Below are 23684 nucleotides of genomic sequence, written 5' to 3' on the forward strand. Positions count from 1 at the left end.
CAGAGTGAGAGTTGTAAGGGAGATAATGAGAAAAAAAAAGTATATCCAGTGTAGTTCCATATGTATGCCTATATCAATCAATGGTTTCATTTAAATCTACTTTCTAGATCTAGATCTATATCTAGATGTAGAGTTAGGAAAAGAGAAACGACTTTATATCTTCTTTTTTATAATATAATAATAATAAGACTAGTCTTCGATTCAGAAGATTAGTGAGGAATGCAGTATTTCCCGTGGCTGCGCAGTCCCAGCCGTGACCTACAAATTTTGCCACATCCAGGGCAAGCACAACCATTGTCCGCAGGCAGTCGATTTAGATTTTCTTTTCGCCGTCTGCGTTTGTCCTCGGCAGCAGATTTTCTTTTGGTATCCCGCGGCCTTCGTAGGTGACCTCCAGCTGTCTCGTTCTGAGGCCGCATGCAACCAGGTGCTTACTTCTATGTCAGCCAAGGAAAGTTGACGCCTAAACTGGTCTTTGAAGCTTTATAATATAAAGCAGAAAGTAAGGCGTATGTATGTATGTGACTATGTCCCGAATAAAAATCAAAACCGTTTAACCAATATTGATAAAAATTGGCATAAACGGCGGAAACCGTGGGGTATTGTTAATGTTCCCATCACAACCGGATGGAACCCAAAAATAGACGTAAAGTACCTAATTGTCAGTGGAGTCACTAGGGTCGGTGTCACCCGGTGCGGGAAGCTCGGGGTGTCACCCCCCTCCAAGGGAAAAAATCACCCCCTAAAAATATAAACAACTTTTTTTTTCTTTTGTTGAACAATAAAACTGTAAGCTAATTCATTTATTGGTTACATCTGAAAATGATTTTTGATTATATTTTACAATTATTCTTTTTAATATAGTTTATCAGAAGTTAAAAATTTGCCATTATTGATTGAGAAAAATTGAGTTGAACCTATTTTTTTATTAGAGATTATTTAAGAGCTCCTTGCGGAAAAGGTTTTAAAGTATACTAGTATTTCTCAGCTGCTTCTGAAAAGACAAATCAATACTGAACAGGTTTATGTCGAAAAAAGAATGTTGATTTGTATTGTAGATTGTAAAAAAAAAGTTTGCTAGTGTCCATCTGAATCACTCTGAAAATAGCTAGAGAATAATGCATCTCGCAATAATTTGTCCAAATTCAGCGATATGTCTAAAGCAAATCAAGCTGTTGTGTCACAACAGACGCTGGAATTCTTCACATTACAATTATCGACGATGTTATAGAAATACATTAAACAAGCTGCATTCGGGTTCCCATGGAGTAAACCAAACCGAGATGGATTTCGCAGAAGACATAGCATTACTTTAAAATGCAATTAAATGTTTACACAAGATAACGGATAAAATCGCCCTCAAACGTATGCATATTGGGTGCAGGTTACTCAGTACCCCCATCAACATTGGCCATACAGATCTTGAACAAATAGAAAAGTTCACCTATTTAGGCAGCGTTATCTCAAGGGATGAAGTTGCATATCTTGGTGTTGCATGTCGGATTGGAAAGCAGGAGCCGTCTTTCAAAAAGTACATTCTTTCTGAACAAACACATCAATTAGCCAGGAGATTAAAATCTGCCTACTCAATACAATCATTATCCCAACGGCCGCCTAACTTCGAGACGTGGAAGGCTCAAAAGATGCTGAGCGGTGATGGCTGAGAAGGATCCTACGAATAACATACCAAGATAATGTTATCAATAGAGAAATCTTTTCCCGCACAGGTATTCGCCGTCTAAGGAAAGTGGCGACAGAACTTCGATTGCCATTTGTGAGACATATCATTAGACAAGACGAAACACGTTTGGAAAGTCAAACTTAACATGAAAGCCGAAAAGAGAACGCAAAAACATGGCCGTCCACGTATAACATGGTGTCACACCTTTTTTAGTAGTTCTGAATTTCGTGGGCACATGCTGAGAAGTGGCTGTGAAATTCGCCTTAGACTGATTTCTGTGGAGGGAGCTTGCAGCCATAAGCGTCGAATAGTGTGCGAGGGGCTTAATTCTATGTGTTTCTGAGTATATTACAATAACAAATGTTACGTTCGCCACTCAACTGGTCAGAAAAGATGTTTGGAAAGCTCCTTAAGCTCACTCAAAGTTGTCCGGGGCGAAGCCCCGTCCGCCAAGCATTTTCCTACATTTCTGAACTTCAGAAATTCTTTCTCCTGGAGTCTACAACGCATTAATTTATAAAATGAAGATTACAATTCAAATATAATTAAATTAAGAAAGTTTGGGCAATGTTGATACTAAACTGTGAGAGACATTTGAGGTAGTAATATTTTTGAAAGTTGCATTTTGGAAAAGTGCATTTTTTTCCACTTGGGTGTCACCCCCCCCCCCCGCACCTGCCTAGTGACGCCACTGCTAATTGTATCTCTATTAAAGTACAAAAACTTTTAACAAATTGGGTAGACACGTCTTCACAGTATTTTATATTGGATAAGTATTTGTCGGCTGAACGGATAAACCCATTATCACACTCTAGCTTTATTTTTGTGGCTAAATTTTAAAAATGTGAAGGGAAGATCTAAATACCATCCACTAAATCAGTAATACTCAAACTAATGCCCACAGGCCGCGGGTCATATCCAGCTAGTATAAAGGCCCTTATATATATATATATATATATATATATATATATATATATATATATATATATATATATATATATATATATATATATTGTTGCAACTCTAGGGTAGGCACTCAACGAAAAGGCATGCAACTCAACACAGTTTAACAGGAAATAAATAGTTGTGTTTATTCACTAGGGTAAACACATAACATCCTTCAGCTTCATCAGAGTCTTACTACTAAGTATACCAGTCCTTTGCTACTTAACCCGAATGTGGACCAACGAAAGCCTTTCCCGCTTCGCTCCAGGTCCCTACTACAACCTTCAGGCAGCACAAAAGTTGGCCTCTTAGTTTCCCAAACATTCAGACTCTTCACAGTTCCTGATGTACTGTTATTCTCTCCATTCAAGTGTCTCCCTGTTTACGTTCACTAGTGCGCACCTCAAGCACTGGTGCAAGGCAGGGTTAGGTCATATATAGGCCTATATACAGAGAGGGAGAGAGAGAGAGGATTGGATACAGACCAGGGGCGGACTGGCTATATGGGTATTTGGGCAAATGCCCGGTGGGCCTGTACCCTAATGGGCCGATAGGGCCACCGAAATGGCCTGATCGAAGTCACTATGGCACATATCAAGTTGTTAAAGGTTTTATAATATTCTTATTATGTTATTATTATTATTTGTATAACAGGCCATCTGAAATGAATCAATGGTTCTATATATATATATATATATATATATATATATATATATATATATATATATATATATATATATATATATATATAATAAAATAAGGCGGCATTAAGGCCTGTCTTAGAGACCGAAGATTAATTAGGAATGCAGCATTTTTACCGTGGCTACGCAGCCACTGTTGCGACCTGCATATTAAGCCACATTCAGCGCAGATATAACCATTGTCTGCCGGTGGTTGGTTTAGATAGGACCCTATTCCTTTCACCGTCTACGTCTGTACTTTTTTTTTTTTTTGGGGGGGGGGGGGGGGGAGGTTCTATAAGCGATTCAATATTCCAGTTGAGGCAAACTGACACATGAGTTGGTCTTAACAACGCTTTCTGGAGAGTCATGATACCGTTCATACGAAATGAGTACTACATAGCGCAGATGTCGAATAGAGAGTAGTGCCTCTTCGGTGATCACATCCAGCAGAACATGGCTATTTAAGAGTTATTTGAAAGCTAGTTTTGCTAGTTGAAAATTAAACTCCCTTATTATGTATAGCGTATACACCAAACAGATTGGCCTACATTTTTGAAAATCCCCCATAAAAATAGTAAAAAACGATTCCGGCCATTTTGTTTTTTTCAAACGGAGAAATCATTTTAACTGTGAAATCCCTTTTGGGTTAGGATTCACTTTTGAACAATTAGTCGCGACAGACCTTAAAATCGCTTCTAGGGCCCATAATTACGCCTCTGCAAGCGTGTATAGGCCTAATATATATAAATATAGTTATAAAATGTATTATTAAAAAAAACACAGTTTAGTGCCGATCCCTGATAAAAAGGAGACGTCTGAATGGTTCAACAACCTTATGGCCTTACACTGCTATCTACACTGCTACCTACACTACTATATTATTATCTGTAATATAATAAGCATTTATACTATTCCATACTGTTGGCCTACATTTCATGTAAATAATAGATAAATATGCACTTCAAACATTTATTAAAAACGGCGATAAAAAGTACTACTTCAACGATAATCTCTTATCCATGCTTTTTGAACGAGTAGTAAGTATAGCATTCATATTGGTTTACATGTAGCCTACTCTTAGGACGGCGTAATGTTTGCACTGCCAGTCTAGTCACAAACAAAAGCACAGTTCACCAAATCTTTATATAAAAAACATGGTGTAAAACAAATCATGCATCGGCGTTTCTCAAACTGTACTATCAAGAGGGTCGCTAAGGCGTTCAATTATTTTTTTTTCCACTTGACAAAAATGTAATAATATTAATAATGTCACTGTCTTCTTTTCCAAATGCAGTGTTTCACATGACCACGCAAACCCACTTGCGACCTACATATTTTTACACATCTGATGCAGATAAACCCGTTGTCCGCTGGGTGTCTATTTAAGTTCCCTATACGCCTGTCTTCTACAAAGGCTTTTCTTTGGGCCTCAAATTTGTGTGCCGCGGCCTTTGTGAGAGCTCTCCAACTGTATATGTCAGAGGTCATTCGCTGCCAGCTACTTTCTTCTATGCCAGTGATGGTAAAATGGTAACTGAGTTTATCTTTATTGCGCTTTCAGGGGGGGGAGGCACCTCTGTTATACCGTCCTCCATGACAAAAAAAATATTGTTTATATAAATCAATGTTTGAATATTTAGCAAGTCAAGATGGTATCTTCACTCCAAAAAATAAGCAAGAGAAATTTGATCTGCAATAAGATTGACTCAAAATATTCTTTTTAAAGAAGACATTTCAATGCGTCTATGCTAATATGAATTATCCACTACCTCTGGTCCGAACGGCCGACTGTCGTTTATCGTTCTGTTGACTAACAAAGAATTACAAAATCCGCGACAAGACTTAGCCTATTTTAACATGAAGACGATTTTACAATAACCAGACCCATTGCAGACGTACGTGCTCTATAGTAAATGTCCATCGAATGCCCATCTCAGGCCTACTGTCAAAATGCTTTGTAACCGCCAGGAGTTTCCGAAACTTATAATACAGGAACGCGCTTAACAACGGGCACTCCCCTAGATCCTTGCTGGCTAGATGAGGGATACCTGTCATTCAGGAACGTCACAGGTAAAAGGTTGAAAAACGCTGCCAAAGGACATGACAAGAGAAAGCTCTAAAATTATGATTGTCAAAAAAAAACAACAATGGGCAATTTTTTTTTCGGCTTAGACTTGTTTGAACACCCATTTCCTAGAGGAGGAGGCATTATGTCAAGGTCAAGTTGAAATAAATATACCCCGAGAGAGAGAGAGAGAGAGAGAGATCTAGACAAATTCTAGGCCTACGTTGAAATATCTAGAACTATAGCAAATTTATGAAATGATTTTCTCTGTAAGACACAAATGTTTTGATTCATTTCAAACATCGCCAGTTCGGACCTAAAATATCTCACTAATCTCATGTTCGAACATAGCTACCTATTCTTTAAGCAATACGAGGCCTAAGTTTCAATGTGACTTGTAAGATATCAATATATTTTATTTTTGACAAAGCCTATATCAAATCACTCTGTCAGTCTGATACAAATTCTGAACACGTTAGTTCTCCCACTTCCCATTATCGGATCAAGTTGAAACTTTGCACAATTATTCTTTGTCGAAGACAACACACCAATCAATAAAAAAAATCAACAAATTAGTTAATCAATTATTCGTAATTAATTAAATTTGTTTTATATAGAGACAGTACTTGCAAAGGGGAGATAAGCCTTGCGTAGAGAGTTTGGGCGTCGCCTAAAAATTTGAAACTAACAATGGATTACTAAAAAAAAACTAACTATTTTCACAAGAGTTACACTTGTCTAGCTCTAGAGTAACAATACACGTGACCAAAGCGCATTGTACATGCAAGTATGTAGGACCTAATTGCGCTAAACAAAAACAATTGGTGAAAATATTTTCAATCGCGCTAATGTATTATTGTAATTCTAGATCTATTACAAATTACTGACATGATTAATTCAAAATGATTGAACAATATATAAATTACTGCTGTACATTTCGCATGTAATGTTCAAGAGAAACTGGGCTATGAACGTAGATCTTGTGGGCTATTGTACTAATGTTTTCTCTAATCATATATTGTTTTTTTTCACTGCACAATTCTAAAACAAATTTCCTCACGGGTAATAAAGATTATTATTATTATTGTAAATATACCTCATATAAGCTTTGTTTTTCAAAAAGTGTTCTTTTAAAAAATTTTATTGTAAAGTTTTAGAATGGATTTCTTACATAACCATGAGTAGACATAAGTTACTACTAGATTGAGAGATTTCTATGTCAATGTGAAGGTTGACAGGAGTTAAATGCTTGCGTCAGGTTTCAGTGGTTGGTCTACGGTACTACACTCTGCCTATTAGTCTCTATATAGATTTGCGAGGGAAGTGGGGGGGGGGGGAGAGAACTTATTGACTAAGTGGGCGTGTTGGGCTATATGAGAGGGAAGGGTAAAAGTCTGGTGTCACAAAAGGGGGGAAATGACAGGGAGGCATTTCATTTTTTTTGGTCAAATTAAAGGACTCCACTGAGACATGTGTGTCATTTTCTTTCATATTGTATAACATTAGACACTAATTTTAGGCTTGTAATGTAGCCAATTACAGTAATGTATTTAGTCTAGGACTACTTTTTAAAACTTAAATAGGCCTAATGCGCGTATGAATTGATTCTTTTATAATTGAACAAAATCAAAGAGAGAATGAATTCACTGTTCTGTTCTAGTATAAAGATGCGTGTATGTATATTTTCTTGTTTTTGTTTTGTTTCATTGTATTTATTTTCTGATTGGCCTTTTCCTTTTCCCTGCGACTGAACGACGCTGGTATTAAATTACTCACTGACCTAGATATCTAAAAGAGCAGAATAAAAGAAGTCCTCACAACCACTGGCGTCCTTTATTCAAATCCTTATTGAATGCAAAGAAACATTGGAGTCCAGAACGGGAATGCCCGCTGAAGCCGTGTGACGTAATGTAAAAAAAATATTTGGTGTCATTTGGATAAAAACACGAATGCCAGATATAATCTCAATAGCTGACTTAAGGGGACGTCGAAAGACATATTTCGCTCTATGTAACCATCACTAGTCTAAGTTTGACAAACATTAGAATAATGTAAAACCGTTTCTTAAAAGTCTTATAAACAAAACATGCTCAGTTAATGTTAAGTCTGTTTCTAATTTTCATATTTTTACATTGTCTTTTAGCCTATGTTACAACTATTTATAAAATGCCATAAACTAACAAAGTTCAATATAGAATTGACACCTATGTGACAGTTGTGTAACAATCATTGAAGGTATACAACTAGCTCACTGTATTGTGATTTAACAAAACAAAACAAAAAAAAAACTAACAATTGTTTCATCGTAAAATGTTTGAAGGAGGGGGGACACCCTGAGCTAACCGCACCGGGTGTCACCGACCCTAGTAATACCACTGCTCACCACCCTTGCTATGTCCTTGATATTTAGATAAATCTTATGCAATAGTAGTCGACAGAGTGCTCAATGTAGGCCAGTCTTTTGTTGTTTATTTTAAAAAACACAACAGGCAGTAACCTGTTTGTTATGTAGAGCTGTAACAAAAAAAAAAAAAAACTTTTAACGGGATAGTGTTGGTTTATTAGACCAAGTTGAATGAATCCAAATAAAAACTGATTTAAAAAAACAACAACATTGATCTAGATATAAGTCATAACTAGCATTACGTCAGTATAAAAAATTGAAACTGTATTAGAGAACTTGGTCCACTTTCTTTTTTTTCTGTATGTCCAAGTCCCAGCCGTTGTGTTTATAGAAGTCATAGTGTAACGTCGTTTACCGATTGCACTAGCTAACCACTGTACTATGGTTGTGGTATAAATACGTGCGGGTCTACGCTAACACGAGTTGAGTTTGCATTCTTCAAATATTGATATTGTTAAACTAACGACTGCTGCACAAGTTTCTAGATCAAACCAAACCAGACAGCCAAAGAAATGTCTGAAACTGTACAATTTGAAGAGTTTGAAGTATCACAAGTAACTGGATTCGCTGCAGAATTTGCGGTGAGTAATCTAATCTAGCCGAGCATGTTATTAGAGACTCTAACTCTGCTAAGTCGTTTCCTGCCATAGCAAGTTCTAGATCTAGAATCTAGATGGTTATCGCAGGCAATGAAATGCACATTATGTACGGAGGAAGATATAGGGTTGTTTTTATTGATAGTTTATAAATTAAAGCGCGAGTCCATAACTAAGGCGACGTTTAATTTTTTATTATTTGTAGCCTAAAACATTGTTTCAGGCATCTATGTGTGAAGATTATTTATTTTTTTAATTAAAAGTACGCTTAGTTTGTTTGTTGTTTTTTTTTAATACAATTAATACTGTGATATTTTACTATTAGGCCTAATATATCCGAAAAAGAAAAAAAAAAAAAAGCCCCATAATAATACAATTTTCGTCGTGCTGGGATATGTTAAAAATCTGCACTACTCCCAAAACAAAGAATCCACAAGTTTATGTGAAAACACAAACTCACTTCGTTATCTTCAATATTTTTACAAAGATTAGATCAACTTTGTTTGTAAAAAGTGTGTACAAGGTTATTTCTCCCAGACCCATTCTTGGATCAAATTGAAACTTCGCACAATTATTCATTGGCATAGACAAGACATGAATAAAATAAAACAACAACAATTAGTCAGTTAATTAGAGGTAATTAATTATTTTGTTTGATATCGAATAAGGAAAATATCGATATAAATAGTTTTAAGGGCGGAGTTCTTCCCCCTTAGATAAGCTTTGTTTTTAAAAAAAAGGATTTAAAAAAAAATATTTTATGTTCATAGTATTGTTCCAAATTCAGGATGCTTTTGAATGTCTCCATAGATTTTGTAGGTGTTGGAACCCATTTAGGGTGTAGGATCTCTTCATTGGGAAGGGCTGACCTCTGTTTGAAATGGCAGATTTTATTGTTTACATAGTTTTCTTTGCAGTTGATCAGTGGCGTAGCTATGATGGGGGATTAGAGGGGGGAGAAATTTGAAATCCCCCCCGGGGCTCCACTTGAGGGGAAGGCCAAATGAGTGTTCGAAATTTTTTTACATTTAATATTAAATATTTCGTCATTATCTCACGTCATGATGTAGAATGTCAAAGTACAGAGGCCAACCTTCCCCCGGGCCCCCAAATTTCTTGATACGCCTCTGCAGTTGATTGGACTTAGTGATAGACTCTTTCTTTACGTTTTTTAGATTGATGTCAGTTAATTTTTTTAAAATGTAATACATAGCCTAATTGCGTAAAGGCCTGTGGTACCTGTAGCTAGGTGAAAGTGAAATTACTGAGTCTTGGATGAAACTTAAAAAAAAAATATTTGTCTGCGAATGTTTTAGGCCTACATCGTTTCCACTTGAAGAAGCCTCACTCTAACAAATATTGTTTGTAACAAATCTTCAACCACAATTCCTGTCTTGTCTGGCGGTCAGTTTCTATTAAGACAATGCAATTAATCGCGAAAAAAACAACAACATACTAACTATGAATATTTTAATGCAATTATTTTATTCATTTTATACATTAAAATAATTTTAAAATACATTGGATGTGGGCGAAAAAAAAGTAATTTGAAACATCATTTTATTTTAGGACTCCTTACCAGACTACTATAGTCCATGGCAGGAACTGGCCTCGCAAACTGTTGACTTGGTGACAGCACAGAAAATGAGAAGTGAGACAGAAAAGGTTTGTACCTCTTTCACTGTAGCTCTTCGCCTGCTACGTAAGATAAGCAATAGGCCTATGGAGAATGTTTCTGAAATTGTAGGATACACACAAATACAACTATCACCTCTCTATTGCATGCTCGTCTTCTTGAGTCTTCATTTATTGATTGAAGTCTTCATTCAGTAGTAACTTTGTTTAATGAATGAAGTCTTCATTCAGTGGTTACTTTGTTTAATGAATGAAGTCTTCATTCAGTGGTAACTTTGTTTAATGAATGAAGTCTTCATTCAGTGGTAACTTTGTTTAATGAATGAAGTCTTCATTCAGTGGTAACTTTGTTTAATGAATGAAGTCTTCATTCAGTGGTAACTTTGTTTAATGAATGAAGTCTTCATTCAGTGGTAACTTTGTTTAATGAATGAAGTCTTCATTCAGTGGTAACTTTGTCTTTAAAAAATACTTTTGTGCAGCGAATATTTCATGCATGCTCATTGCGTTTGGTTCAATCTTTTTTTTTGTTGACATATTGGGGTAGGCCGGCCCTGGGCAGGAGGTACTTGGAGAGGGCTCTATGTAAATACAACTCAGATTGAGTCGGGCTTCAAACTCGGGCCTCCTTAATAGAGACCCACTGGGTGTCTGCCACTCAGCAACACATTCCATCTTGTAGTTTTGTGTCCAGATGGTTGCGTGGCTTGATATTCTCACTTTCAGCATGATACTTTTGGTTCGAATCGAGCCGCCGTCACAACGTTCCGGGCATGACTTCCACGGTGCTATATACACAATCTTCTTTGAAGTACAAGCTTGGTAGAGAAGAACCAGAACAAAACTATTTGAATCCTTCAATTTAAAAGAGTAGCAGATGAAATAGATCAAAAGAAACCTCGTCTGACGTTGGTTGCGATTACACCTCGTTAGTAGGCTATCACATATCTATTTCAACGCAAGCAATTATTTAATTATAAAAAAGGCCAAATACTTTGCCCAAAAATATTTTAAATAGCTAGAGTGAATGGGAAAATACCAAGTAAAATAATCATTCCTTCTAAATTGTCGGACTCGGTGACATCCCGAAGTTCTAAATAAATAATCAATCTTCATATGGAATCTGGATTCTAACACAATTGTGCCTATTTTGGGTAACTAAACACGTCACCAGTTGGCCAGCTTACTAAATGATGTAATAACGTAACCCAAGTTAATTAGTTGCACGGGTTTTGTAGGGCTCGGTCAGGATGGCTGAGATGTCCAAGTATGCACCCCACTAATATAAACGTTTGTTTCTCAGGTGTATTGTCTGCATTGAACTGTGATGTCCAAGTATATGTCCCACTCATATGTTTCCTGTTTCTGGTTACATTGATGATATCCATCACTTTGAGTTCAATGCACTTTTGTTTTTAACTTTTCAGTTGCCCTTGCTAGACCCCAGCCAACTTACAGACTTTAAAGATCTAAGGCTCGCTCATCTGCAGCTGGTTATGATAACTGCAGGCTATGCTTGGGAACAGGGTGCTGAACACGTAGCACAGGTAACTTTTTTAAAAAATCTGGAGTCTATTGTCACACAATAAAGAAATAAAAAGCTGACCGTATTGTCGTTCAGAGATCATTACTGATGTGATGAGTTTGTATTTGGTAACAAATGGAAATGTAACTTGTAGTATTGTCCTAAAGCCGATGTATCATTTCACTATTTATCATACGGACGTTTCCTTCTAAAAACGAATCAATGCATTGATTAATCATGCTGCCGTTCAACTCTCTTAAAAATGTTGAATGCCTGCGTTTTGGAACGTGTCCCTCAACAAAGACATCCAAACAAATAAACTGTTGCCTACTGTGTACGACTTAATTTTCTGTGGACATTTCCGTTGGAAATGTTTAATATCAACAAGTGTTTGCTACATTCCGACCACTAAATCAGGAGACTCGGTGTCAAAGTTTGTAAAACAAAATTCACTTTAAATTGCTGTCGCCATTGAGAACAGGTTAAGCTTTGTATCTGCCCAAAGCTCTTTATGGTCAACACGAACTTCAATGCAGATCAACGGATGAGAAGTTCAGAATCGCATTTTGTAATAGGTGAAGAAAATGATTGAAAAGAACAAAAAATGAGAATGAGGTCAAAGTTGGACGTACTCTCCAGTTATTATAATTGATAATTTAAATGCAATGATTGATTACTCTAATTAAGACTAAGAACATCTGGCCAGTACAAAACAATTTATTATCACTCTATGCCATTAATGCAACTATGAAATCAGTTAAGACATGTGCAAAAAATGTCTGACTACGTAGTGGTCATTCTTTAGAATACCTATGCAAAGTAAAAAGCAAAGTAAAAAGAGAAAAAAAAAAAAAAGCACACTTTGCCTGAAAGCGCCATGTATTTCTTACTTTGCCGGTAACATTCAAGGGCTTGTGCCAACATTCAACAAACATTCTACCACATGGCAGGTCACAAGTCGAGAGCGACAAGCAACAGAAAACTTTTTTTTATCTCCTATTCCTAGAGAGGTACTTTAGGCTACACAATAACACATGTCTTATTTCTAATGTTTTTATAAGGAACATTTTACGTACTCCCCCAACCCCTCTTTTTAATCTTTCATAGGCAATACCAGCTAATGTTGCAATCCCTCTTTGTGAAATTTCGGATAAACTTGGTGTGCAGCCTGGCATGTCATACTTCGATATCATAGGCAATTGGACCAGGAGAGACAAACATGGGTAAGCTAGTATGTTAAAAGTAATATATTTGTTTGTTAGAGTAGGGTATGAAGATGGGCAACTCTCTCTTTAAAAGTTGATAAATTATTACTATAATATGTTATTGAAAGATATATATGTATATTAATGTATAGGGATTTGGGGGCCCGGGGCTTGACCTTTTTAGGGGCCCCTGCATTTTGACATATGACATCATGACATCGTATCGCCTAATATTTAATGTAAAAACAAATTTCAAACACTTATATGGGGGCCTCCCTGAAATGGGGGCCCAGGGGATTTTCAAATTAGGACCCCCCCCCCCCCCCCACTCCACCCTAGCTACACCACTGATATATATATAATATAATATATATATATATATAGAGAGAGAGAGAGATCCCTTTGATGACTTTGACTCTCATAAGCAGGTTATCTGATTTTTTTAAAAGCATTAGTAGTAGACAAAATTTATAACATAGTTGAACATAATAAATTGAAATGTTTTGTTTTTTTTCTTTTAGCCCGTACAGTAGACAGTAAGTATTTTATATATTAGGGTACTTAGAATTACACCTAGATGATCTAGATCTTGGAGAATCCTCCCATAATGTTGGGTAAGCTCTATCTAGAAAAGTGACATGTGAATTCCCATTGCTAGCAATGATGATGCCATAATAAATGAACTGAATTTCTATGTAATTAATTGATGACCATGCATAATTTCTTTGAGAATCATGCATTAAACAGCCTGTTGGTTTTGTTTCTTTTTTTCAACAAAAAGAGGTCATTTTTGTCATACTTTTAAGTGATCCTTTTGTTTGATACTTGATGTTTCTGTAGTAATATCTCAGACTGAAGTTTTTTACATAGTGGATAAACTTAGGCCTACTTTTTCTTAAAGTATATCATGAGCAATTATTAATTAAAACAACCGTTAATTGACTATACTGTTTTTGCTGTTATCTAGAAACATCCAACCAAAATACATGTTGCCAGGAGGCGAGGATTATGTTGGATTTCTGTCATTGGCAATACAGATGGAAGTTTATTTTACAAAATCTTTCCCAGTAAGAAATTTTAAATGTAATTTTACAGATTAGGCCTATAGCCTAAAAGCTTTTTTTTTTTAAATCCAGTTTTATTTTTTTCAGAATGTTTGATTGAAACTGGTGTGAATGTATATTTCATTTTCTATAGTTATAATGTTTTTTTTTGGTGTAATGCACAAGTTGTAAGACCAATGTCCTTTTCAATAATAAAGATTATTATTTTTATTATCATTACAAAAACATTAAATGATAGTCAATTGTAATTGTATGTCCTACATTAAACACCTAAAGATGAACCATATTTCTTATATGACTTTGAAAGGCCATTCAATCAATACTAACTGCCACGAAAGAAAAAGATGAAGTATTAGCTCTGTCTGCTTTGAAAGATTTACAGTCTTGGTTCAAAGAATACAGTTCATTGGCTAAAGAATTTCACAGTAAGCTGAAATATAAAATATCTAAATATTGAAAAGTAAAGCTTCAGATTTCCATTTCTAAACATCCAGCAAAATAATTCAAATCTTATCATATACTGACACAGTTGTTTTTTTTTCATTATATTTTTTAGAAAATAAATCCATTCAACTGCACCATATTATTACAGTTGTTCAGAGGTTAAGAAGTATTAGAAATTTTCATATTTCTTTTTGAGCACTTAAAGGATTTTTTTTTCAGTCATATTTATAATTTTAATGACCACATAATGAAAAAGTGTTAAAAATATAAGCATTTTTATTTATGAATGCATTCACAATCTTAACCATCCATGTATATTCTGTGTAGATATTAGAAAAAAAACAACAACTTACATAACCAGCACATATTTGATTTTGTTTAAGTCAAGCAGTACCACATCAATAGATTGTTGTCAGTCTTGTCTCTTGTTTATGTTAAGGTTGAAAAGGGAAAATGCCATTTTAAAGAATCGATGCAAAAAAAAAAAAAAATAACAAGCTACACTTATTATTATTGAAACTAGCTTTTGCTGTAATATGTAAAAATAGAAAACAAAAAGTAAAATAATGTTCTTCTGTTTGTTATCATCACAGACGTTATGCAGCCTGACATCTTTTTTAGAGTGATAACATCTTTTCTTCGTGGGTAATAGCTTTTTCTTTTTTTTTTTCTATTTTAAATTCTTTAATACATTTTTTAAAGTAAAAAAATACATTATTAAACATTAAAATGTCTATGTCTTCAGTAATGTTAAATAAAAACTATGTCTTCATCTGAAGGTTTAATGAAACTTGTGGACTTCCAGACGGAATGCTTTATGAGGGTGTGACAGACAGACCACGAAGAATAGTATGTAAACAATAAAATCTCACATTAATTAAGTTTACTTATATTCATCAAGATTGAATAAATTTATGCCTATTCTTCACATCTAATTATATTACACTTTTTTAAAGTAAGGGACATAATTTATTCCTATACAGGAAAAAACGGGATAAAAATGTTAGCTTGATTAAAATGTATTTTTAAAAACATTTTTTACTTTTCTTTCTTCCTTTTTAACATCAATTGTATGTGAAAGCAATGTTTAAAAAAATTTAGTTTACCATGATTTTTTTCGTGTAGATTATGATTAAACTTGAAACAGGAATGTATAATTCTAATATAAATTTAACATCATAGTGGTTTGTGTTATTCAATAATAGCATATACTTACTACAGCTATTGACCTCACAAGATTCCAGACATGCCTTAAGAAATGAAGATTATTTAGTCATTGTCCAATCTAGACATGCCTTAAGAAATGAAGATTATTAAGTCCTTGTCCAAACTACAGGGTGGGGATGGTGGCGGGCATACACATCCAGGCAGCATCCATCAAATTATTGAGGGAGGGATTTATTACAGGAATGATTTCAATGTTTAGCATACCTAATTTCCAGAACTACATTAGGATGTATAGCATAGTGTATTTCATACTCATGATGTGTGCTTCAAAATATTTTAAGTACAGACCTGTTGAAATCTTTGCATGATTTTATTAAATTAATTTTGTTTCTACAATTAATAACTAGATGAATACTTAGTTGTTTCTTACATTAATTAACAATGTAAATTAATACTGCAGACCTGTATTCTTAGGTGATTAACTCTGCTGCATCTCAGGCAACAGTTTTTCAAATCATGGATACTCTGTTAGGAGTTCAGTATCCAGAAGGTGAATACAAGAGTAATATATTAATTTAAATTAGTCTAAATGTGATAACAGCAGTATATATACCTAGGTGTTGTTTACTGCCACTATACTATAGTGACCATGGATCTTCTCAGTGTGTATAATGTTGTTGATTTTTTTAGATAAACAGGCATTTTTTAAGAAGTTGAGAACATCTTGGTGTGAGAAGCATAGACAACTATTTGAGATGATTCAGCAATGGCCAGGCAGTTTAAGAGACTTGGGTATAATGATGTCTTTTTTTATACATATTCTAAATTTACAGACATTCCTTCAAAAAGATGATCATGCTTAGCCATATCTATGTGTTAATCTAATCCTTCATGTCAGTTAAAGGTTTAAACTCTACAAACTCTACTTTATAGCCTAGTTAATTAAGCAACCTGTTTCAGGCTCAATGACACTTCCTACACAAGTTTTTTGTAGCAAAGGAATGTGCTCTTATCATTGTCAATTTCTGAGTATCAGTATTGTTTTAGTTAATATTTTTGTATTAGCTACCTTACTTTTTGAATCTTTTAAGTCTTTGTGCTGGAGTGTTTCGTAATTTTGTCACTTTGCTCCATTAACCATGCTGCTTTATTTTCATTTTGTTTTAATCTTGTAATGGTTTCGTTAGTTGAGAATTCTCCTTTCAATGCTATCTAAAAACATCCAAATCTAAAGAGACTCAATATCCTGTTAAAAAAATGTAATTAAATTTTTTGTTTTTTATACAAGCTGAAAAAAACAGCAATCCTGAACTGACATTAGCTTACAATGCTTTGGTGGATTCTATTAAAGAGTTCCGCAGCTACCATGTCCAGCTTGTTACCAAGTGAGTATATTAAATTAAGTACTTTTAAGTACTACTAGATTTACTGCAGTTTAAATGTTTTATAGGACCCAAATTTGCAGTGAGTTAAAATAATTTCATTACAGATACACAGTTATTCCCAACAAAAGATTGAGGAGTGAGTTCAACATTGAAAGTCCTGACCATTTCACATGTGAGCTCTTTACTTTTATAGACTAATATAATTGTAAATTTTAATGGAAGCCTTAATACATGGCTGTCTCATTGTGTGTATTACACTTAGAGTTTCACCTTAATCTTCTGGAGTTTGAATCTAAATGTTACCATTAGCTGCTACCCTTAATAATAATTAAAGAACATAATTTGTGGGAGAATGTGGAAATGGTAATTAATAGGCTGCCAAACTGAGACTTTTTATTTCCAAATTTAGATTTGGATTTTAAATTTAGGGTTTAATTTTAGGCCAACCAACTTTCATTCTCAAGCCTCAATGACAACATAACTCCCTTGTTCCTCAAAGGACCATTTTTATGGTGGACACCTGCACGACTGATGTGGTACAGAAAAGGAATCTGGGTGGGCCATTGGCCTTGCTTGTAATCCGAGCGCCTTGGAATGGGGATGTAATAATTTACATCTGCTTGGATCTTTCCCCGACAGAAGTTTGTTCAGATATTCAGACGGAGACAAGCTTTTAAAGGCTTAGAGTTCCTTGAGTCTTAGACTCAACTCTTAGGACAATTACAAAAATGATAAAGAAAAATAGAACTCTACTTTAATGTACAGTATATAATTAATCTTAATAAGACCAAAGTGCACTGTGCTCTCTATAATAGCATCATTTTATGCAGAATTATTCTTAAATCACATTATGACATTTTCTTATGCAATGTTTCTGCTGCTTGACTTTTCATTAAACAAGAGAAGTTAACAGTAATGACATCTTTTCTTTTTAGATTTAATGCCTTTGTTAAAAGGCATTAGAGATGTTTCTGCAACTAGCAAGCTTGAAGTCTGAATCAATGTGTACATTTAATTCACAAACATTTTATTAACCATTTTATACCATATTTTGTTTGTGTTGCTGTTTCATTCATTAAATTGTAAATTCTATCAGTGAACAAGAATATACACCTTCTGATAATTTCTGTGCTTTATACTGAAGTATAGGTTATGTTTTGTGACAGCCTATGGTGGTGTAAAAATGATAGCCAGATGTATTGATAAAGACTGTATTTTATATACGCACATAAAGATGAACTAATGTATTGATGACTAAGGAAAAATAAGTAAATGGTTATTTTTGTATATAGTAACTTTTTTGTGTTGTTAAAATATAATTTTATACAGGAATTTTAATATATATATTTCATGACCCACAAAGGAGGATGATCCTAAAGGATGATCCTAAAAATGTTTCTATAATTTTTCCGAAAACTAGTCTAAAATTGAAATCACTAAGTTTATATTTTTCTTTGGATAGCCTCAAATGTCTATCCAATGTAAAAAATAAATTGTTAAACCCAAGTTACTTAGATAATTGATTGATAAGATAATAATCACCCTTTTTATGATGTAAATGTTGGCTCTCTTCCCTTTTGGGGATAATAATAATTTTTTTTTTTGAACAAAACTACAGACCTTTCTTTGAAAGAGAAGGTAAGTGTTTCCTATTTCTGACTTTGAGTTTGGAATGGAATAAGAAGTACTGTAACTAAATTAAACTGCTTAACAATGTCAATGAATATGTTTTTTCAAAACATAATGTTTATTGGAAGTTGAAAACATTTCATTGTTTGCTTGTCATCACAGGAATATTTACTATGGAACTAACTTCAATCATAAATTAAAGCTTTTTTGTTAGAAGACAACATTTGAAATATTGCAAAAACAAAACTGAATGTGTAACAAAAATAAATTTGCTAATGATATATTTATAATGAATGAATATATTATCCATCAAAAACTTGTCAATAAAGAAGTGTTTTTAAAACCTTTGTTGAGTTATTGCCCTTTAGTATCTCTTCAGTCATATTTCTCAAATAAGTTTAACACTATTTCCCTTTTCTTTTCTTTGTTGAAAAACAAATCGTAGCTTTTCAAAGTACTAACATTACAACAATACATTTTAATCAACTTTAATTATAGGAAACAATAAAGTATCAATACAAACCATTAAAAGGAAAAACAAAAGCAAACAGGATTTGATAGAGGAATAATTAGATGGAGTGGCTTTCACAGATCTAGTTGGTCAGGAAGTAACAAGTAACAATTTATAAAGGTGAATGAGAATCAACATAGGAAATGGACTTAGGTAGGCTAATCAAACATAGTTGCTGTTTTGTTTTTTAATTCATGTTAATTTTTAAAAATTCCCATTTTCATTACAGCATTGTGTAATTTGATACATCAGAAATGACTTCTTTTTTTTTTAAATCAATATACAAACCAAACTTTAATGGGGCAAAAAAAAAAAGAAAATTTGAAAATAAGTAATTTAAAATTCTAGAATTTTCTTGGCATAAAAAAAAATGATAACAGTTATTCCTTTGTCTTATTCTTCATAATCTATTAAGTAAACAATATATTTAAGTTAATGAGCTGTGCAATTTAAATAATTTGTTACAGCTTTGTCCCAGAAAAAAAAATATGATACAGTATCTACACATGTACTGACTTTTCTTTTGTGAAAAAAAAATATCCTTTATTAGATGTTTTCAATTTTCCACTTAATCTCAATAACATACTTTTTATTACAATTTTCTTTGGCATTAAGAATCTGCCTACTACTTAGGTTTTGTTTTTCTATCAACAGCCAGCTATTAATCTAATTTATTCAGCTGAAATATTTTTTTAGTATTTCATTTTTTGATACAATATTGTTTTTTTTTTTCAAACATTCTGATTAAAAACAAGCAAAATGATACAGTTTTAACTAACTATTAAATAAATCAAGGAAAGTTTTTCATAAAAAGAAATTGCAGTATGGAAAGTGGAAAAAAGCAAAAAGACTGTAGAACTTGAAATGTAAATCAAATGTATGTACATCTGACAATCAGTAGTACTTAATACCAATTATGCTTGGGAAACTTACAAAACAATAGTTTAATTTCATCTGATGCTGTACATCATTGTCAAACATTTTTTTATTGCTTAATATTACATTTTTTTTAAACTAAAAATATGATTTATCAACAGATTACTCCCCCTACCTCAAGAAAATGCATGATATGAAAGTGTTAATAAATGAGACTAATTGTGGAAGCACTCTAAAATAAATAACATATATTACTGGTCATAAGTTTATAAAATTTACACTGCCAACATTGTTTACAACATACACAGTACAAAACTTAGCTGGCAGAGTGCTAAAAGAAATGGCAAGAAGAAGAATTTGCTACAGTGTCATTTCTTATTGTGAAAGAAAACAAATCAATATACATCATTCAAGAAACTATGAATATTGAGCAAAAAAGTTTGACTATGAATGAGAAAAAGAATTAGGAATTTTCCTTACATTCAATAATAAATGTATATGAAATCTATTTCTAGTAATCTATAACATTTCTCTCCAATGTTTAGCAATAAAATATGCCATAAAGGAGAAAACAAAAGATTCAAATTAATATGCACAATGTTATGACACCTTAAATTAAGAACATGATTGGGACATCAATCTACAGTTACACCACTTTAAAGTAAGGGGGATAAAATTCCAAAAATCTAATGGATTAAAAAATAACCCCAACGCAGAATGCAGCCTATCTGTAATATGAAGAGCCTGCCCTTCAAGATGGCGAGTACTCAGCCAACAATCATACTCTTACATTCACAATCTATTTAAAAAAAAAAAAAAACATTTGGTTTTTGCTGCCCCAACAAAGGAAAGAGTATTTAAAAAAAAGATCACATAAGCAATCGATTTCATTTTAATGTGCAGCATATCAGTTAATGAGTCTTCATGAATCTGGATTTCTTCAAGTAAAAGCAAATTGTGCTGTTAGCCTGTTATTTCTACAATAATAAAGTCATAATGCTAATGAGGTCAAGAATGACAATGTTTTCTTCCAACTATAAATTTAAAGAAGTCAGCTTAAACAAATAATTTTAATGTTTCCAAATCTTCAAAAGACAGCATAATTGAAAGAATAGGTTCTCCCATTTTATATTTTCATTGGAATGAAAAACTTGAGATAATTATGATTATATACTTGGATAGTATGGTCCTTGTAGTTTGTTTTGTATTTTTGAGATTACTTACTTATTTAAAAAGTCCATTTAACATTCAATGTAATATATACTGCATTAATATTAAAATGTACATTTTTAGACAACAAAATACAAATTCTAGGTTTATTCTTAACTCAAAAAACAAAATTTAAAAAAATAAATTTCTAGAAAATTTCTTTTACAGCATTTGATTTTTTACAATATTGTTTTGTAAAGCAATCATTTCACTTCCTTAATTTGAGCTGAATTCAATTAAAATGATTTGGTTATGACAGGTCATTAAAAATGATTTAGATACACTCACATTTGCTAGTGAGTTAATTGATTAGAGAGTTCTTTCAATGGCCCAAAAATATCAAAGTAATGGTTCATTAAAGACTTTTTATTAAAGCTAGCTGGCTGTTTACTGAAAGTAACAGCTTCAAATACAAAATACCTTATTTACAAAATGTACAAAATCTAAAGTATTCACAGCCTTTTTTTTTACATGCCATTTAAAGGGACACACATACACAATAGACAACTTGTTTCACTCAGGCAGAAAATAAATATATCATTTAATAAGCATATACAATCTCATAATGGCAAAAAAAATGTAATATCTTTTGGAAACCCATAAGATAATATTGAAGTAACAACCGTAAAATAAAATTACATACCTGAAATATAGATAAAGGACAATATGTGTTGCCTTTATATATAATGGCCTGCAATGTCATGTAAGGAATTAAATTAATGGTAGATATTACATTTACAATGATAAAATACCAGTAATAATTATTGACATTAGAAAAATATAAATTTATTTTACTATGGGACAAAGAAAACATAAGTATCAGAGAAAGATTTTGTCAGACGATCAGATCAAGAATATCATACTGAACACAACTGGCACAAATAATTGCAATGATTCTGGCCTGGTTAGCACAAGTATTGAGCTATAACAACACGATCAGCACAGCTTTGTATTGGCATTAATATGCCATAGATTTCAGGACAATGCCTAGACAATATGATTGTAAAAATTTGACAATGATACCTTTTGGATTATGTGAAATGCACAAGTGCTACCTAGCTTTACCCTTTCCTTTCTTCCATTTCTTAATCATTTCATACATAGTGTCCATAGCTTCTGTCAGCCCTTCACCTGTAACTGAACAAGTTGGTATCAGCTTACAGGGATGTGATCTAGATAGCTCCTCAACACCCACAGCTTTAGACACCTCCTCAGGTGACATAGCAGAGGGCAGGTCCTGCTTATTGGCCACCACCAGCGTGGGGATGTTCTGGGGGTTCTGAGTCTTCACCAATTTCATCAGCTCCATTCTGGCTTCCTCAGAGCTCTCAGCACTGCTGCTGTCCACCACGAAGAGAATCCCATTGGCTGAGCGCAGGTAGGACTTCCAAAGGGGCCTCATGTTATCCTTGCCCCCAATGTCCCAGATGGTGAAGGTGACACCCCTGGCCTTACCCTCTTGTACTTCCACCTTCTCGCAGTTGAAGCCGATGGTGGGTATAGTTCCAGTGTACTGTTTAAATTTGAGCCTGTACAGTAAAGTGGTTTTGCCAGTACCCTCCAGTCCAACCATGACAATTTGCACAGAATGGCTCCCACCCATTACCCTAGCCAAAAACAAGATGCCATTTAAAAATGCAGGTTGATGATGTAGGAATGTACATGTGTTTAAGTAAAATTTGATAGTCTTATAGCAGTTAATAAAAAGTGTTTTCAATTCTGGTACATCAATAAAAAAAACTGTTTTAAGAATTTTCCTTTAAATAATGAACACACCTAATTCACAGGATACTTTATAGCTTGTGCTAGCTCTGTAATAGCAGAATGTTAGCCTTAAGAAGAAATACTGATGGAATCAATAATTTCTTAAGAATACTAGTCCCTGTGGCTAGGCAGATTCAGTTCTCTCCCTTCCCCTAGGGTGTTTTTCTCCCAAGCCTACAAGATGACAGAGCCAACTTCCTCCAGTATGAGACCAGCATGACAATTTAGGTTCTGTGACATTTCAGCCAGTCTTAAAGCTCATGTAACTCTTGGGTCAGTAAGCTTGGAATGAGTGGTAGGTCAGGCGGACAGTTGTGTAGCTAACAGGAACATTAAGAGATGGTAACAAATGTCAAATAGTAAATTCTAAGAAACAAAACAATCTTCTTTTTTTCATGCATCTTTCAATTTTCTTTTTTTTTATTGTTTTCTCCAGGATTGAAAGATTGGTAAAGGCTATCCAAACAAAATAAACTTCAAAGACTCATGGAGATAAACAAGAGTGGGTAATTTCCTCAAGGAACTGAGTTTGCTGCCCCTGATCTCTTAGTATGCCAGCAGACAGACGTATTATTAAAGACTATATAATACTGGTTTCTCACTTTTGATCTTATGGTTCAAGTAATTAAATGGCTCAATTTCAGCAGAGGCTCAGTTTCACAGACAATTAGGACAAGAACATTGAAGTCTTGACATAAGTTGAAGAGGAGATGAACAAGAGAAGGCTGGATATGGCTGTGTTAAAATGTCCTTCTCTGCTTTTGCTGCCAGTATATATGATCAAATACCTGCAGAGAAAAAAATAAAGGATATTAGCATTTATAACCAAAATTTAAAATATGTTCAAAGATAGTATTAAATATATGATGTGTGTGACACTTCAATAACATTTTTAT

General features: G+C 33.7%; 2 protein-coding genes across 7 annotated transcripts in view; one reads left to right on the forward strand and one right to left on the reverse strand.

Moving 5' to 3' along the window:
* Positions 1-7991: 7991 nt before the first annotated feature.
* On the forward strand, positions 7992-18773 carry LOC106061361 (myoglobin-like). The gene is made up of 14 exons (XM_013219465.2): positions 7992-8359; positions 9944-10039; positions 11437-11556; positions 12642-12757; positions 13261-13275; positions 13707-13806; positions 14111-14228; positions 14841-14892; positions 15027-15096; positions 15889-15964; positions 16105-16206; positions 16703-16799; positions 16904-16971; positions 17735-18773. The coding sequence occupies exons 1-14, from the start codon at positions 8291-8293 to the stop codon at positions 17794-17796; spliced, it is 1161 nt and encodes a 386-aa protein (XP_013074919.2). The 5' UTR covers positions 7992-8290; the 3' UTR covers positions 17797-18773.
* LOC106061364 (ADP-ribosylation factor-like protein 4C) overlaps positions 18520-23684 on the reverse strand; it is a 29938-nt gene continuing 24773 nt past the window's right edge. For all 6 annotated transcript variants that reach the window (XM_013219468.2, XM_056020561.1, XM_013219472.2 and 3 more), the window contains exon 2: positions 18520-23576. In XM_013219468.2, coding sequence (XP_013074922.1) covers positions 22076-22627 — 552 coding nt within the window. In that variant the 5' untranslated portion in view covers positions 22628-23576 and the 3' untranslated portion in view covers positions 18520-22075. The remainder of the gene's footprint in view (positions 23577-23684) is intronic.

Source organism: Biomphalaria glabrata, chromosome 2 (genome assembly GCF_947242115.1).
Source record: "Biomphalaria glabrata chromosome 2, xgBioGlab47.1, whole genome shotgun sequence".
NCBI lineage: Eukaryota > Metazoa > Mollusca > Gastropoda > Planorbidae > Biomphalaria > Biomphalaria glabrata.